We start from the raw sequence: 19,619 nt of genomic DNA, 5'->3' as shown, positions 1-19,619 counted from the left end.
AGAAGTGTCCAGACCTCTATTTTATTTTCTGGAAAGAATACAGGAATATGGACTTGTCTATATCATGAGAAGTTGTCGAACTGTCCTAGTCAGGTCATGGAGGACTTATTTTACCCTGCACTTAGTTTGGTCACTTTTGCCTTCACTTAGATCAAACATTCAGGCCCTTTTAAAGGTTGAACCTGATCAACTTTTTAAAGTTATGTAAGCTTTGTTAAAGTGAAACAAACTGCATTTTCCACTAGCTTGGGGCCCAAACACGTCAGACAAGTCCATGAGCCCATATGTACCTGAAGGAGGACAGGACAAGAGAGTGTCCTTTTGGCCGCTGCTTTTTACCTTGGGAGCCATTGAAGAAACATTGAGTTATGTTGGAGATACTCATCGGGCCCTAACGTCACTTCTCCTCTCCTACTCCAGGCAGCACTGTACAAGACTATGCTCCAGCGTGATGATGCCTGATGGGGGCGCTGTCGAGAACCATCAGAAAAGCACTGAGGATTCCCTGCACACTTCTTCTAACCTATTTGCTAAAATGACACCTCGTTAGAGCCCCTTCACAATACAACAGCTGGTTGGCATGGCCCACTGGCGTTCACCGCGTCCGATCGCTCGGGTGGTGGGGATGAAGTCATCTAGGGTGTGCACGTCAGCGAGCAGACAAAGCAACAACACAAAACGACTCCCTGCAAAGCCCGAACTAGGAGACAATTGGCTCCTCTTTAACCCCTTTAGGACCTGAACAACTTTTTTGTTTTTCCTCTTTGCATTCTGTAGGTCTTAACTTTTACTTTCTGGTTTGATATCAGTGTTATTTTTTGTGTGTGCTGCATTTTATGTCAGTGGTATATTTTAGGGGTACTGTACATTAATGTGATATTTATAATACTTTTTATTTTGACAATTATACATGAGTTGCACAAGTTGTTACAGTTGTGACAATACCAGATATGAGTATATTATTTAACGTTTTGATACTTATATCTAATAAAGTTAGACAGCACAATCGATGGGTTTGTTTTTTAATCTTATTAATTGTACTTTTTTTTTTAAAACTCACAGGCGGATCTTCAATATCTTTATTACAGTGTGCTATATTTCTTTGCAGATTTTAAGTAGATGTGTGGCATGAAAAAGCCAGTAACACAAAGAAACTGAGCCCCCAGTGGGTTATGGCTGCACCCTGTAACTGTGGCGGTCAACAGCGACAGAAGGGTCTATAGCGGTCAGGCCCTCTCTGTCCCCTCGACGTGACCGCCCACTGCAGATGGGTTGTTGCGTGAGCCCGACGCCTAGAGAAGCCCCCAGCATGTCTATGCTCCTAGGATCCCAAATTTCCTCTGAAGCATAAAACCAAGCTTTTCTTCCCACACATATCATGCCAAGAGAAAATTTCTTCATAAGCTTCAACTATTACAAATGGCGCTTCCGAACCCTAAAGCTTTAAAAGGGGTTGTCCGCTTGTCACCACACTTTTTCCAAAAAGCTCAGTAAAATTAAAAAAACTCAGTTTACTCACCCTCCCCAGGTCTGGTGCTGCATCTGTTTGTCTGCAGCACTGATGTCATAACACCACCACTGCAGCTTAGCGGCTTGTGCCATCTACATTAGCAGAGCTGCAGAAGTCAGTGACTGACTGCAGCACTGTCGATGTGATGTCATCACTGCAGACAAACAACTGCCAGTCACAGCAGCGACCAGAGCTTCTTCTGATCGCTGCTGTTTAGTCACTTAAATGCCGCTGTCAGACAGTGGCATTTAAATGGCCCGATTGTGTAGCGCATTTCTTCTGGAGCACTTTGGCTTCCCTATGCGACAGGATGTGGAAAGCTGATGGGGCTGCCATGATAAAAGGGGGCCGCCGGCTTAGTGCTCCTATGAATCCATGTCAGGCTGGGCTTCATAGAGGAATGTCACTTCGACTATATTGAAATGTAAAAAACAAATCACAGATTCACATCCCCCTAGGTGAACAAAAATATAAAGCGCAAAACTAGAGAATGACAAAAAGCGCCATAGGGTCTTATCCAGGTAAAAAGTAGTATGAATAAAAATGCACGATTGTGCTCACCTGGTTTGGTTGTGTTCACACAACCATTGAAAAGACTTAAGACTGCTGCAGACCCACAAAGAAAAATCGAGGAAGAAAAGGCAAACAAATAGGCTAACCTGCGGTTCCGTCAAAGTCTGACGAGAAGACAGGAATCCAATTATTGCGGTTTATTCGTCAAGGCGTTTCGAAGTATTAAAACTTCATCAATGATGATCGTGGGTCATCCTTATGAAGAAGGTTTAATATTTTGAAACATGTTGAAAAATTAACTGCAATACTTGGATTCCTTTTTTCTCATCAGTCTTCGACGGCAGTGCAGGTTAATCCATTTGTTTCTGCTTTTCTCCAAAAAAATAAAAAGGTGAGAATATAAAAAAAAAAAAAAAAAAAGTAAAAAATGAAAAAAATAAAAAATGAACCTTATTTTACCATTTACGGTAACAAATAAATGAATAAATGCTAATAAAAATATATATTTGGTATCGTGTCAGTGAAAGACTGATCTATGAAAATATGAAATTATATACTTTAATTGCCGAAAAGATTAAAAAAAAAATTTGAAACGTCAGAATCTGCATTTTCTTTTAACCACAGCAATTCGTCTCTCCCCCAAAAAGTAATAAAAACTCATCAAAATGCCACATGGATCAACAAAAACAAACAAAAAAACCCATAACATTTACCTTCATCACACTGTCGGCTGTGAAGCCAGAACTGTCTGTGCCCATCTCCTTCAGCAGGTTTTCCACCAGCTCCACTTGACTTAAGGCCAGCCGTGACGGTAGCGTTCCTTTCAATGGTTGAACCAAATGAACAGGAATTATCTGCAGAGGTTTCACTTCCTTGAACAGTGCCATCTCCTACAGAGTAAAAAAAAAAATAAATAATTTTATATGGATTTATATTCGGTTTTGCATACATGGGAGCCATGAAAAACAGTAAAAGCTGCTGACGTTCATTTTCCAGGACACAAGTCAGAATTTTCTGGCGTACAGTGACCCCAAAAATATTCCTCTTAACAGCAAAGGGACTAACATGCAGCAGACCGATGCAGACCTTTTAATATATGGCAGGAAAGTATCCTCTCCTCGGTTATTGGAAGGAAAACCCTAGAGATTATCTTCATAAACTTATAATAAAACTAGGAAAACAGAAAAGCGCAATAGGGTCTTATCTGGTGGACAATTGAATAGATATAGTAAAAGTCTACTCACCCTTTCCAGGAAAGGTATAAGCATATAAACCCGCTGTCAGCCTGCTGCACGCCCGAAGGTCCACTGCGTGACCTCCACTACGAATCCTTATGGATAAAATGTTATTCTCGGGCTTACTGTGCGCTGCTTGACCAGGATAAAATCACCACAATATGAGAAACCACCATGGTTACTTACCGGTAGCCGGTCTTTCCGGAACCCATGACAGCACCACATGAGAGAGGGATCCGCCCCGCCAGGACAGGAACCTACTGAAACATAAGGGGCGGCACCTCTCCCCCGCTTCAGTTGGATTACAGAGCATTTGAGAGGACTTCCCGGTTAGTTACATATTTATCCAACACCACATCACACAAATACACCCGACTATTGTGCACACCCAAACGGTGAAAAAGGGGGGGAAATATACGGGTGCTGTCATGGGTTCCGGAAAAACCGGCTACCGGTAAGTAACCATGGTGGTTTTCCCTTCACCCATGACAGCACCACATGAGAGATTCTGGAGACTTCGAACACCTTAGGGAGGGACCACCGCTTGCAGCACCCTTCTACCAAAGGTCAAGTCAGCAGAGGAGGACAGATTTAGTCTATAGTGTCTAAAGAAAGTTGAGGGTGAGGCCCAAGTAGCGGCCTTACAAATTTGCTCTATTGATACCTCTGCTTTCTCAGCCCAGGAGGTCGCCACGGCTCTGGTGGAATGAGCCTTGATGCCGTCAGGAACCGGGACGCCACTAGCTGAATAGGCTACACTAATGGCCTCCCTAATCCATCGGGCAATAGTCCCCTTTGACACTCCATAACCTTTCCTAGCACCCTGGAAGGCTACAAATAGGGACTGGGACCTCCTCCACTGGCTGGTTATAGACATATACTCTACTAGGGTTCTTTTAACATCTAGGCTATGAAACTTCTCCTCCCCTGGGTTTTTTGGATTCTCGCAAAAGGAAGGGAGGACAATCTCTTGGTTTCGGTGAAAGTTAGTCACTACTTTCGGCAAGTAAGCCGGGTCTGTTCTCATAACCACCCTATCCTGGTATATCTGGGTATATGGTGGGTTGACTGAAAGGGCCTGTAAGTCACTAACTCTACGTGCCGACGTTAGAGCTACCAAAATGATGGTTTTTAGAGTGAGATTTTTAGTTGAAATCTGCTGTATGGGTTCAAACGGCTCTTTCGTGAGGGCTTCCAGCACCAGATTTAGATCCCATGGAGCTATTTTCGGTAAGGAAACTGGCCTAGATCTGTGGCAAGATTTTATAAACCTGGCTACCCATCTGTTTGCCGCTATATTGCAATTGTATAATGCACCCAGCGCTGAAACCTGTACTTTGAGGGTATTAACCGCCAGGCCTAGCTGTAGGCCTGCCTGCAAGAACTCCAAGATGGACTCGATTGGGGGTTCTTGACCTAACGGTTTTCCCAGGAATTGTAGGAATTTTTTCCACGTTCTGCCATATATGTTGGTTGTTATTGGTTTTCTACTTTTCATTAGAGTAGTCACCAACCCCGGGGAAAACCCTTTATCTCTCAAAAGTGACCTCTCAAATTCCACGCCGTCAGATGGAGCCCCTTGACTTGTTTGTGGAATATCGGCCCCTGAGCTAACAAATCTGGAATCTCTGGTAGTACCCACGGGTCCGAGAGAGACATCATTTGTAGTAGAGAAAACCACGGTCTTTTTGGCCAGAACGGGGCTATGAGGATTACTCTGGCTTGCTCGTCTCTTATCTTTTTTACTACTGCCGGGATTAACGCTACTGGGGGAAAGGCATAGCTCAGCTTGAACAGCCACAGGATTTGTAGAGCGTCCACTGCCCACGGGTTTTCCCCTGGGTTTAATGAGCAGAACCTTCTCACTTGTCGGTTGCTTTTGGTGGCAAAGAGGTCGATTACTGGCTGTCCCCATAACTGTACTATCTTCTGGAATATTACACGATTTAAGGCCCACTCTCCCTGTTTTAACTTGTTGCGGCTTAGAAAGTCGGCTTGAACATTTTCTGTCCCTTTGATATGCAGGGCTGTTAGGGAGGTTAGGTGTTGCTCTGCTTTGAGGAAGATTCTTTTGGCTTCGTCCATTAGGGAGTTTGACCTTGTCCCTCCCTGGTGGTTGTAGTACGCCACTGCCACCCTGTTGTCTGACATAATTCGGACGTTTTGACCCCGTAACATGGGAATGAATGCCTCTAGGGCCCTGTTTATCGCTCTCAACTCTCTTAAGTTGGAGGAAGCCTTCTGCTCTATGTGAGCCCAGGACCCTTGGGCCATATGTTCTCTCAGGTGTGCCCCCCATCCCGAGGAGCTTGCGTCCGTCAATATTACATCGGACACGGGCCTGTGCCACAAAGTTCCCCCTGTTAAATTTGTGTCGTCTAGCCACCAAGTGAGAGAGTTTTTTCCCCTTTCGGAAAGTTCCAGCTTCCCTTCTAAACGCCCTTTCAATTGTCTCTGGGCTGACAAGATTTCCGCCTGCAGTTGTCGGGTATGATACTGTGCCCAGTTGACCGCAGGGATACAGGCTGTTAGCGTGCCCAACAGGGACATTGCCCTTCTTAGGGTCATGTGAGGATGCTGTATTGCCGTAAGGGTCTCACCTTCTCTAGTTTTTTCTCTGGCAAGAGGCAAACTTGACGGTCGGAGTCCAAGACGAAACCTAGAAACGTTTGTTTCCTTAGGGGTTGAAGTTTTGATTTTTTTAAGTTTACCATCCAACCCAGTCTTTGCAGGGTCTCTGTTATCTTCTCTACCTGATGTGCGCAGTGATGTTCTGAATTGCCAATGACCAGAAAATCGTCCAAGTAAGGCACCATAATCACATTGTGGATTCGAAGGAAAGCTGTCATTTCCGCTATTACTTTTGTAAAAATCCTTGGCGCTATGGAGATGCCAAACGGAAGAGCTGTAAATTGAAAATGCCTGAGGTCGCCCTGGATGTATAGGGCTACCCTCAGGTATTTTTGGTACTCTTGGTGCATCGGGATATGGTAATAGGCATCCTTCAAATCGATTACGGCCTTGAAGCAGTTGTGGTGTAACAGCTTTATGGCCGAAGTCACTGATTCCATTTTGAATGTTTGGTTCTTGATCCATTGATTGAGGCGCCTGAGATTTATTATCGTTCTGAAGGAAAGGTCGGGTTTTTTTTATTAGGAAGAGGGGAGAATAGAACCCCCTTCTTTCTTGATCTTTCGGGACCTCTACCAGAACTTGTTTCTCCAATAGTCCTAAGATTTCTGTTTCTATGGCTGATTGCTCTCCTGGTTCCTTCCTGACGGGGGTCACCACAAATGAAGCTCTTGGATACTGGAAGAAGGGGATTTTTAGGCCATTCTTTATAATTTCCAGGATCCAATTGTTGGCCGATATTTTCTCCCATTCTTGGGAAAAGAGCCTCAATCTTCCCCCCACAGGAGGGCTGGTGTCATTGCGGGGATTTTTTGGCGGTTGAGGTATTTCCCCCAAACATAAACCCTGGTTCTTTTTTCCTCTTGTCGTCCCACCTTTTCCGTTCTCCCGGGGGACGGCCTCGATTGAACCTTCCCCTCCGAAAGGGCGGTCTCCTTTGATCACCCATGAATCTGGGGAAGCCCTTCTTTTTATCACCGGCTTTTTCCAGGATGTCATCCAGGTCTTTTCCAAACAAGAACTGCCCATCACATGGTAACAAGCATAATTTTGCCTTAGATTGAATGTCCCCAGGGCAGCCTTTGAGCCATAACGCCCGTCTTGCGGCGTTCGACAGCCCCGCTGCTCTTGCCGTTAACCTAATCGAGTCGGCAGAGGTGTCTGCCAAGAAGGCGGCAGCTCCGTGTAGTAGGTACATTTCACCTAAAATTTTCTCCCTTGGTATTTTGGAGACCAATTTTTCTTCCAGTTGTTGCAACCAGACCATTAATGACCGGACTGTGCAGGTGCCGGCTATTGCTGGTTTTAGACCGCCTGCCGCTGCCTCCCAAGTGTGCCTTAGGTATGAGTCCGCTTTTTTATCCAAGGGATCTCTCAAAACCCCTGAATCCTCCAGGGGCAGGGCCGACTTCTTGGAAGACCTAGACACTGCGGCGTCAATCTTTGGGACCTTGTCCCAGATGTCCGTGTCCTTAGCCTCAAAGGGGTATCTTCGCTTTGAAGAGGAGGGAAGGCTACCTGACTTCTCCGGTTTCTTCCACTCTCTCTCGATTAGGGCCTGAATCTTGTCATTGACCGGAAAGGTACGCTTTTTCCTTTCTTGTAGGCCGCCAAACATCACATCCTCCAGTGATCTCTCTACTTTCTCCTCCTGAAGGCCCATAGTGGACCTGATGGCTTTAAGGAGGGCGTCCGTATCTTCTACGGGAAAGCAAGGTCTGCCCCCCGTATCACTGTCTGAGGATGAAGATGACCCGTGCTCAACTTGATACTCCGAAGAGGAGCCTGACGAGGAACTCGGGGAGGCTTTCCTACTCTTACTTTTCTTTTTTAATAATTTTTTAAGTGAGCCCTGTACCTCCGACTTAATTATTGATCTGAGGTTTGTTGCCAGGCTCGGTGCCTCTTCAGCCATAGTCCGCTGGATACAGCTGACACATAAGTCCTTTTGGTAGTCTTTTGCTAAAGGGCTGTGGCATATGGCACATACTTTATTTTTCTTTTTGCATGTAGCTTTTTTGCCTCCCTAAAAAAAGAAAAGACATAGGGAGCCCTATTACACCATTGTCTACATTCACGGAGATCACTCACCACCCAGGAAAGACCGATACCGGGCTCTGGGGCTGCGAAGGAGCGTGCGTTCTACGTTCTTTTGACCTCGAGGAATCCCTCGATCGGTGACTTGGACGGCTGCTGCTTTTGCCGCTCGAGCGGCTCTTGCGACCAGAAGCTTGTGATGGGGGCAGAGACAATGGGGACGGTGAGCGATCCTCCTGAGACGCCATTGTCACCCCTGCAGCCGCTTCTGCTCCTTCTTTAAAGTGAGTGCCCCTCATTACCCCTCCCCCCGCGACCGCCAGCCGCTTCTCCTGGCCGGCGTCGCGCCCGGCGCCATGATCGTCGCGTCCTGATGACGTCAGCGGTCGCGCTCCCAGAATCCTCTGCGCCGCTGACGTCGGACGCCGGTCTCCGCCCCCGGCTTCCCCTGCAAGCAGACGAAGGACGGGCGCGCGCGCAGGGGGAGGACGGCACGTGGAGGAACCTCCGAAGGGAGGACATCGGGACGTGCCCGCACGAACCCGGGGCCCGGATCAGGCAACACCCCGGGGACTGCGCTACCAGCTGCCGACGGCCGGCGTCGCAGGTAAGTCAGCCCTGCAATTTAAACGCCGGGACGGCCCTGGGTCTTTCATCCTGACAGGCGCCGCCGCTGTCAGAGGGATTCCTTTCCAGGACAGGAACCCAACTGAAGCGGGGGAGAGGTGCCGCCCCTTATGTTTCAGTAGGTTCCTGTCCTGGCGGGGCGGATCCCTCTCTCATGTGGTGCTGTCATGGGTGAAGCGAAAATTAAACCATTTAATTCCCAACGCGTTTCAAAGTGTGACCCACTTCTTCCTCAGGGGATGACATAAGGGCCTTATGTCATCCCCTGAGGAAGAAGTGGTTCACACTTTGAAACGCGTTGGGAATTAAATGGTTTAATTTCTCATATTGTGGTGATTTTATCCTGGTCAAGCAGCGCACAGTAAGCCCGAGAATAACATTTTATCCATAAATCTTCATAAACTTAAAATATTACAAGCTTAAGGCTATGTGCCCACTTAGCGTTTTAAAACGCTCACTAAAAACCGGACTCCTTCTCAGAAATTGCGCGTTTTTTTCCGCGCGATTTCACCGCGATTTTCGCGTGCGATAGTCAAGCACTTTCCAAGCGATTTGAAGCATCGCTTGGAAAGTGATTGACAGGTTGGTCACACTCGTCATAGTGTTTGACAAGTGTGACCAGGTTTTTACTATTGAGACTGCCTATGCGGCATCAATAGTAAAAGATAGAATGTTAAAATGCTAAAAAAAATTAAAAAATCGGCGTATATTTACCTTCCAGCGTCCCGCGCTGCATTCCCGGCCTAAGCGTTCCCAGTAATGCCTTGCGAGACCTGTGATGACGTAGTCTCGCGTTGCTATAGCGATCTCACGAGACCGCTAGAGTCACGCGAGACTACGTCATCACTGGACCGTGCCGCAAGGCATTACTGGGAACGCTTAGGCCGGGAATGCAGCGCGGGACATCGGAAGGTAAATATACCCCGATTTTTTATTTTTTATTCTTTTTTTTACAGGGGTATGGTACCCAGGGCCTGGAGGACAGTCTCCTCTCCTCCACACCGTGGGTACCAACCGCACATGAGACGCTTAACTTCCCGCATGGTGGGCATAGCCACATGCGGGAAGTAAGCGATTCTCATGCATTCCTATGGGTGTGGAATCGCGGCAATTGTTTGCGATTCCGCACAAAAGAATGAGCATGCTGCGATTTTTTTCGCGATGCGATTCCGCCGCGGAAAAAAGCGCAGCATTAGCACAGCATGTGCGGAATGCCATAGGAATGCATGGGGGGCGTTCTGTACACGATTTTTAAACGTTTTTGCAGCGTTTTCGCGCCGAAAATCGCGGCAAAAACACTTAAAAATCGCTACGTGGGCACACAGCCTCAAAGAGATTGTCCCCCTTCAAACAAACTGAGTTTGCTCACCCTCCCCAGGTCCGGAGCTGCACCTCTGTTATTTATCTTAACTGTGAAAAATGAACTGGAGTATAAGTAAGTATGCAAGCAAAACAGGCAATTAAACAGACAAATGCGTCAAGGTGTACCACAATCGGGATGATCCTAGCCTCTGGTATTTAAAACCTTATTTGTCTGCAGCGTTGAGGTCACATCAACAGAACTGCAGCCAAACAAATTGTAGCGACACACATTACTTTCCACCTCCTATCATGTACAAGATGGATTCTGTCCCTAAAAGGGAGGCCAGGTGTAGCAAGCAGTACCAGGGCTATTCATATCGTCCACTATCTCTTCCTCATCCATCCCTGCCCTGCTCCTCTCTATGTAACACATGTTCACAAACTAAACTATTAGCAAAGCCACAAAAGAAGACTAAAAGCCTCCAAAAATTAAAACAGCAGAAAAAAAGGCAGCACCGCTTACCTGCCCAGATCTTGGAACAAGTGCACTACAAGGTGCAGCCAGCCCATAAAGAATGATATTAGCAACACAGGTGCAAAATACCAGATCAGCAGCCACTCTCCACCTACCCATTCCTGGAGGGGGTGACGGCCCAGTATAAAAATGCACAATGAAGGCCGGCATAGGGCGCTGTTCACACAAGGGTACTGCACAGTGCCTGGTTCACAGCCTAATTAGTCACGCCCCTACTTTTCAATTAGGCGGGCTGGCCAGCACACCCTCAATGCATCCCAATGTGAACACCCCTCATACGAAACCAAACGTGTTTGGACTCAGCTGTACCCCCAAAAAATAGTGCACAAAATACACAAAAATGGTGAGGCATTGGTCGGTATATTGGCCAAAATACGCAAGCTAGCAACCCACGTCACGGGTCCCCATACTTGCGAGTGCTAACACTATTCTATTAGCAGAGCCACAAAGGAAGACTAAAAGCCTCCAAAAATTCTAATTAAAACAGCAGAAAAAAAAAAGGCAGCACCGCTTACCTGCCCAGATCTTGGAACAAGTGCACTAAGGGTGAACCAGAGACTATGCAGTACCCTTATGTGAACAGCGCCCTATGCCCCAAGATCTGGGCAGGTAAGCTGTGCTGCCTTTTTTTCTGATGCTCACAAACTGGCAACGTGAAGAGCTTTATATAGCAGTGCTGAGCAGAGTAGCTGTGAATTCTGCTCTGGTGTGAGATAAATACTCACTAGAAAGCAGAAACAAATGACCAATTTCAAGCTGATTTTATTCCCCCTTTTCCTGCATTTACTCATTTTTTTCCATCACTGGAACCATATGATGGAATTTAAAAATAAAACAAAAAAATGTAATACAGAGGGGAGCAACAAGAATAAGGACCGCTAGAAGAAAAAAGAAAGTGCCATTGCTGAGGGTCCTAACAATCAGCCCCTTGTCATGAGACAATGAGTTTTTTTCTGCGCGGCAGCGATGGAGCGATCTCCGGCGCCGCTCCTTCATTTGAAGATTTTCTTGCAGTGTGCAAAAACACTTTGAAATTAAATTGAAGCGGCGTCACTTAAAGCCTCTGCTAGAGTTTCTTCTGCTTCTGTTCACTTCGGCAAGCCGTATCAGACCAGCACAAAAGTGCGTCTGTAATGAGTTTCACCGTTTCCTTTCAAGTGTACGATTACGAATCCCTTGTGCTGGAGCCAAAATCTGCCCATGAAATAATCATGTACCACCGGGGAGATGAGCGAGGGGGCTACGGCTTTCACAAGAAGGCCATTAACTACACGTCTGCGTCGGGAGGAAACACGTGTTTTATTTTCCAGGCTGGGAGCGCGCGCTGGTAAATAACTGTACACGTCCCTGGAGGCGGGGGGCTCATACACAGAGCATTACTGTTTCCCTGGCTGAGCGGGAATATAGCAGAGCCCGCTAGGCTTGTGCAGAACAAGGCACATACTGTTCACACCACGCAACCAATAGATTTGCCCTTTTTTTTGCCATTGAGATTTACATTGTGGCTTTTATTAAGTATTATTGTTCTGCGCTCTGCAGACATTGCGTGCACTCATCTGTCAGTGCAGAGCAATTACACAATCTAGTACTATAAGAATGCAGTAGGGTTCGTAGAAAGCAGAGTAACAACCACTAGGGGCGCTCTATCAGCTGCTATTACTAGGTGCTGCCGAGCTGTGCTATGGCCATTCACAACATGGGTGCAGTGTACGCTGGAGGTATACCATAGGCAATTACGCCAGCTCATAGCGTCATGATTTTTTTGCTGTTCTACACAATGCTACAGACCCCCTGTGCCGGAAATCATAGATGTGATCCACTGACATCGCCTCCTTCAGGTCTCCCCTCCACATATGGTATAGATATGGCACGGAATAAATCTTTACGGTATGCATTAGACATATCCCAAAGAGCTGGATGCTTTCAGATCAGCCATGTCTGTTATTCTGATACCTGAATGAAGTTGAATGCGATCACCCTGTGCCTATTGGCAGTATCGCCCGTTCTAGACATCAGGTCTGGCAGCGTTTTCTCCACGCAATGCGTTGTTTCCCCTTTGCCCAGCTTATGTTTGGGAATATAATGAGTGATGATCATTTTCAAAAGTCTCAGCGAGGCCAGAAAAACCTGATCAAAAGAAAAAACACATTTGGTCACAAAGACAAGAATTTCAATATTAGAAGTACAGTTAATTATATGCATCAAGGGATCAATCATCTCTGGTACAAAGGGGACAATACAGTGGACATTGTCCGGCGGTATGGTAGACAATGAATGGAGCATGTGCACCTTTTCCTCCATTCAAGATCAGCTCTAGATCCAGAGCCGTATTATTGGGAACACTGAGTGACAAGAGGTGCCACACAAAATACTCAAAGTCCTCTCTTAAGCCAGTTCCTCAGGAACGTTCTTCTCCTCCAATCCAGGCTGCAACAGTTCCTAAGAACTATATAAGATCCTTCAAGGGGGTTTCCAATATCGCACCTCCTCTCCTATCCATAGAATAGATGATAACTTGTTGATCTGTTGTTCTGACATCTGGGACTCCTAATAGTTCCCACTATGGGGCTCTGCAGAGACTCATCATGAATTGAGCGGAGATATTCATGCTCATTTTTTGCTTCGATCATTAGCAGGAATGAAGTAACTAGGTGAGCTCTGTACTCCACTTTCTCCAGCAATTCCTGTAGACAATGAATGGAGCGGAGGTGCACACTTCATTTTCATTAAATATAGGGATCTGCTCGCTCACGTTATTGCGGAGGATCTCAGACAGACCCCAGAGAGCAGTAAGTTATAGTGATGACTTACAATTCCGTGATCATCCCCATTAAACGTCCTACATGCTGAAGGAGTAAATATTAAAGGAGTTGTACCGGATATATATATAGAATCAATGGGGTCGGACTACTGGGAACCCTGAAGATCCTGAGACCTGGGGCTCTCAAGGTCCCTGTGTGAATGGAGCGGAGGTCGGTCATGCACATGCCTGCTCCATTCATTCTTAATGGGAGTGCCGAAGACCACCTGAACACTGCGCTTGGCTATAAATGAATGAATGGAGCGACGGTGCGCATGGTCAACCACCGCTACATTCACATGCAAGTATTTTTGCCCTGGTTTGGGGGAACGGTGGGGGTCCCAGTGGTCTGACCCCCAGCAATCAGGAAGTTATCTCCTATTCAACAGATAGGGGTTAATTTAAAAACTTGGTATAACTCCCTTAAAGTCTATAATAAACTTCAGAACTGAATTCAAAATTCTGCTGATTGTTACTGAAAACACATCTAACAGCTGCTGGCCAAATGCTCGTTTGGTATACAGTCAAGCCAACTTTCCCATACTGAGTGTGCAGGTGATTTTCACATAGAGGGGCTTAGGTCATGGAACAACAAATCAAGTATGTTGAAATCAAATTTTTTTCCAAAAACCTACCGTCACGGTTAGAGCTGGGACACCTACATACCCATTATATGCTCAAGGAACCTGTAAAAAATTGGCAGGTTGGAAGTATTTTCCTTGAACGGACGTAGCCACCTTTAGATGTTATTATTGTACAGTGCTGGGTGTAAAGTCAACCATTGGCACATATGATGGGAGATTTCAGCTCTGAAGTTGTCAGCATTATGAATAAAGGAAAGGTAATGTACTTGTGGAGTTGCGTGGAGATTCATCTTTAGATGTGCGCTTTACACCAGTTCTTAGATTTCACAATTGTCAAAAAAATGTTAAAATTTAGGAACCGGAGTGGTCAGTCACTGCTTGATAGCCAAAATTGTCCTGGTGCATTACACACTGACTACGAGGTTAATAGCAGAGTACATACTACTTGATTCCCAGTGGGGGAGTCTACATTGGCAGTGGTCCTCTAGGTATAACACCGGATCAATTCTGCCCAGACTGTTCCTTTAACGGCTCACGTATGGTTGCACCGTTTGATCACAGAGTATAGACATTAAGCTATATGAACCCAGTTTTGCCGGTAGAAACAGGCTTAACTGTACCTTGTCACATTGTGACATGCCAGGAAGAGGCGCCAGTCCTGGAAGCAGCGCTGCACATAATGCCCTGAATTACTGTGGTTATTCAAGTGATCTAACCCAGGGAAATGGGGAAAAAAATTCAACAAATCATCACATCCAAGTATCTAAATAATAATTTCCACATAAAAGTGAATAGAAATCGTCACTGATTCTGTAACTTTACATCTCTAGCAAAAAGCAAAGTTTAGATGCAGTGAATCTTAGTTGTTAAGTATTGTCCTCCTTTGGTTCACACTTGCATAGCACAGTACCTGGGGGAGGAGGGTCCATCACAAACTTTGGTAAAGCAGACTATTCTGTAACTTCTTGCGTGACTTTTTGAGAAAAGAAAACAAAGTTTACCATTCTTACACGTGACGGTTCCTAAATATTGGAATGGGATTATCATCAGAGCCATGTGGTGCTGCGGCGAGGCACACAAAGTGTACCATGCTTACACGTGACGGCTCCTAAATATTGGAATGAGATTATCATCAGAGCCACGTGGTGCTGCGGCGAGGCACACAAAGTGTACCATGCTTACACGTGATGGTTCCTAAATATTGCAATGAGATTATCATCAGAGCCAAGTGGTGCTGCGGCGAGCGGCGAGGCACACAAAGTGTACCATGCTTACACGTGACGGCTCCTAAATATTGGAATGAGATTATCATCAGAGCCACGTGGTGCTGCGGCGAGGCACACAAAGTGTACCATGCTTACACGTGATGGTTCCTAAATATTGCAATGAGATTATCATCAGAGCCACGTGGTGCTGCGGCGAGCGGCGAGGCACACAAAGTTTACCATGCTTACACGTGACGGTTCCTAAATATTGGAATGAGATTATCATCAGAGCCACGTGGTGCTGCGGTGAGGCACACAAAGTGTACCATGCTTACATGTGATGGTTCCTAAATATTGCAATGAGATTATCATCAGAGCCACGTGGTGCTGCGGCGAGCGGCGAGGCACACAAAGTTTACCATGCTTACACGTGACGGTTCCTAAATATTGGAATGAGATTATCATCAGAGCCATGTGGTGCTGCGGCGAGGCACCAACGTATAGATGGGCCATTGGGTTACTGCATTTACACAAATTTGTAACGCAAGTGAAAATGTGAGAGCGAAAGTTTGACAAGTAGTTATACATCCAGATAATCAATGTTTAATCATGTGTATCCCAAAAGCAGGACAAAGCTATAAACTGGTTCAATAGAAAAATGTAGAAAAAAAACTCAAACTTAATGAAAATAGTCTGTACAAACATGATGGTACCCCTTAAAAAGACTGAAAATAACTTGACTATAGCGACAAGGCAAACTTTGTGTGTCCTGTAATTAGCATCAAAGGCATCACAGGCTCAACCCCCTGATGACACCAGTCTAGCTGGCGAAACATGTTGGGGAGGCTTAAGAGCAAATTTTAATGGCACTAGTCAGTGATTGTGTAGTGTGGGATCTTGAGGGGATATAGGTATCGCACCTTACACCATACCCCTGAATACGGTTACATATTAGGATTATGACGGAGTCTAATAATTAGTACGCTAGTGTGAAATTATACACCCTGACAAGTGCAGGTTTTAATAATTATAATTTTCTTTAATAGCATTAATAAAAAGTTAGATTTTATAGTCGTCAGTTAGGGATTATATGCCTTTGGCAATTTGTAATGCATGTTATGATTACCCTACGCTGACCTTTATGGACAGCAATTGTTGTTAGTGGGATATTTTGATATTTTAGTTTTTCATTTTTAATAAATTTGGAAAAAATTCTACATTTTTGTTTTCTTTCAGTCAAGATGGGGTGCAGAGTGTATATTAATGAGAAAAAAATGAAATTTTTTGAATATACCAAATGGCTGCAATGAAACAAAGAGTGAAAAATTTAAAGGGGTCTGAATACTTTCCGTACCCACTGTATATTGTGAATAACAACGTCACCAATAACCTGTAACACTCGGAGAAACAAGTGACCGAAGTGGGAATGTGAAAGCAGGCACGTGATACACTAGACACGGGGTAAAGTCACATGATATAGTACATACTGGTGAGGTAAATATACTTCCAATGGGTCTTAAAGGGATTCTTTTGCCACCCAATCTGAGTGTAGCATGATGTAGGGGCAGAGACCCTGATTTCAGCAATTTGTCACTTACTGGGCTCCATAATGTAGTTTTAATACAAATCATTGATTTATCAGAAGATTATCACTAGACTGAAAAACCTGCTGCCAGGTAGCCCTCCATATTCTGGAGCTCCGTATAACCCCGCTGTCAGCACTGATTTGCAGTTTTTTACTCAATCAGTGGTGTGCATGGGGATATACAGAGCTCAGCAATCACAGAACTGCTAGATGTGCAGCAGAGAAAACTGTGATTTTATCAAAATGACCGCAAGCAGCCCAGTAAGTGACATATCACTGGAATCAAGAGTCTCTGTCTCTACATTACACTGCCTTCAGATGGACTAAAAACCGGGTAAAAAAAAATTGTTTTTTGTATAGACTTTGTCACGATCCTGTCGCTGACACCGGTATGCCACGGACGGAGGGACACGACAAATACAAATCATTGATTTATCAGAAGATTATCACTAGACTGAAAAACCTGCTGCCAGGTAGCCCTCCATATTCTGGAGCTCCGTATAACCCCGCTGTCAGCACTGATTTGCAGTTTTTTACTCAATCAGTGGTGTGCATGGGGATATACAGAGCTCAGCAATCACAGAACTGCTAGATGTGCAGCAGAGAAAACTGTGATTTTATCAAAATGACCGCAAGCAGCCCAGTAAGTGACATATCACTGGAATCAAGAGTCTCTGTCTCTACATTACACTGCCTTCAGATGGACTAAAAACCTGGTAAAAAAAAAATTATTTTTTGTATAGACTTTGTCACGATCCTGTCGCTGACACCGGTATGCCACGGACGGAGGGACACGACGCACTGCCGACACACGGCTATCACATGCACAAAATTGCAAGCTAGTCTTGCCCTAACAATTTCTCGCAGGGGGGTTGCTTTGGATGTCCCACTACTGCTAACAATATTTCACAAACTGCGGGGATTGATGTATATCCTACTTTTCAGCTCCACTTTGGAACTTGCAGCTCTCCGGCACCCCCCTTACCCTCAGGTCAGTCAGGGAACTACACCTGGGATAATGGGTCGCCGACCGGCTGCTTCAAGGAGGTCTGTCCACCCGGCACGCTGCAGTTATAAAATGCTCTGGCCACAGCCACCCAAATAGCTTATAAAATCCCTTCCTTCACGCTCAGCAGTGCCCAGGATCCAGACCACACTTCGCCGCAACCAGTTTCAGATTTTCTCTGATCAAGCTATAAACTTAATAGTGGGGTTCAAAGCCAACCCAATTCAGTAGCGTAATTATCTTAAAGGCACGTAAATTCATTTTTAGACCATGGAGACAGAGCTAATAAGTTTTATAATTTATTCTCAAAAGGGCAGTGATTACACCGATAAAAGATGTTACAAAGTTGAGACATTAGGTTTGTACAATGCAAATATAAAATAAATGGGAATAACATAGAAATCAACACTTACAGTTGCATAGATGGTCTGTAGGCTAACCATGTGGGGAGGCGGGGCCACACGTCACCCTGCATCTGGGGTCCTTTCGGCAACAAACCTCCAGCTCAAATGACCAATTTTAGGGAGGGAGTACCTTATAGCTTTGGGTTTGTGACATCACGAAAGGGGCAATCTGGTGATGTTCCTCCCCCTGCTCTAGGAGTTACAATTCTGACTACAAAACTTCATAATGACTATCTCGCAGAGGGTACCTCGTATAAACACGAACATGGTATCGTTATTTTTAGCCTGTCGAGGACAATAACTAAAGACCAAACATGCAGTAATTATGTCCCACCGTTTAGGAGAAATCCAGTTCTCGGTTTCTTTGGGTGTTGGAACCGTGAAAATTATGGGCCAGAATGCTGGTTTCGTGTCCTACGCGGATATGTGATTTTTATATCTCTGTCGCGTATCGTTTTCGCGATCCAGTCTCTTTAATATTACCCATACTTATATCCAGCCGCATGGTGCTTCAAACAAAGACATTCTTCTCCCTTAGCTTAATTAACATTCCTTAGCTGTGGAGCGGAGAATGTTTGCACAGGAAGCATCTGGTGTAGGGTTACAAGCAGGCACATAGCTACGGTGTGAGTGCAAGCTGTGGGCGAAAAGAGGAGGGGGTCGCAGCTATGTGACAGGTTGGTTCTCATCTGTAGTGTAAGAATCAGGGAACCTCAAGTCATAACTTACAGTCATATCTTACTTATTATTACAGACTTGTCCTGTTTTCAGGTTATTTTTGAATTACAAACTTTAACATGTCAAATTGATTTCTGTTTTTCAGTGTAATCATATACGTGACTGAAGCGTATAATGGCACAAGGGGAGACGCTCTCTTCTCAATGTCACATAGCCAATGTGAGGGTGCGGCGCTGACAACTGCTCTGACCATATTAAAGGCTGCTATCCCATTTTTACGATAGACGACCATTAGTTTGCAAGCACAGCTCATGGGGTGGTCATGTATTACATAGTCTACATCCAATGGGCGTAGTTTAATACTAGATTTATAGCCACTGATTGAGAAAATTGGTTTTCGCCATAGATGACAGCCATTCTAATATGGTGGACAACCCCCATGGTCTCCTCATATATTCACAAGTCTCTGATCAAATATTGTGGCTAATATGACAATATGAAGTTGATTTTACTTTCATAAGACCAGACAAAAAAAAAAAAAGGTACAGAAAAAAAAAAATGAAATAGAGGGGACTGGTCGCAGATCAAAAGTGTCCACTTTTTGCTCTTATTTTATTCCTGCTCTTCCCCCAAGTATGCCACTTTTTCTTTTTCCAAAATCCACCATATAGTTCCAGAGAAGAGATATGAGACTTTATATTTAGTGTGAATTGTTGTGGTCTTGTGGGCTCACAGGATCCTCTGGGGCGTGTCTTTAGTTGCTTTGCATAATTATCCTGTGCGCCACGCCCATTTGAAAAAAAAATGCATAAAAATTTGTACTAAATAAAAAGGCCCATATCTCTGGAACTGTGTGGTGGATTTTAAAAGTGAAAAAAGCTAAATTCTCAGAAGAGGAGCATGAATAAAATAAGAGTACACACTTTTAGCAGGTTCTGGTAGCAGGTACTTTTTAAAGATACTGTTA

The 19,619-nt window shown here is 45.0% G+C and overlaps 1 protein-coding gene across 4 annotated transcripts in view; it reads right to left on the bottom strand.

Moving 5' to 3' along the window:
- The window catches only part of CEP104 (centrosomal protein 104), a 120,843-nt gene that overhangs the window by 49,505 nt on the left and 51,719 nt on the right, over positions 1–19,619 (bottom strand). For all 4 annotated transcript variants that reach the window (XM_073561805.1, XM_073561803.1, XM_073561801.1 and 1 more), the window contains exons 12-13: positions 12,344–12,517; positions 2,737–2,913 (exon numbers count right to left, since the gene is read on the bottom strand). In XM_073561805.1, coding sequence (XP_073417906.1) covers positions 2,737–2,913; positions 12,344–12,517 — 351 coding nt within the window. The remainder of the gene's footprint in view (positions 1–2,736; positions 2,914–12,343; positions 12,518–19,619) is intronic.

Source organism: Dendrobates tinctorius, unplaced genomic scaffold, assembly GCF_039654945.1.
Source record: "Dendrobates tinctorius isolate UK_male_01 unplaced genomic scaffold, ASM3965494v1 ptg000326l, whole genome shotgun sequence".
NCBI lineage: Eukaryota > Metazoa > Chordata > Amphibia > Anura > Dendrobatidae > Dendrobates > Dendrobates tinctorius.
This window is presented reverse-complemented; position numbering and strand designations above follow the sequence as displayed.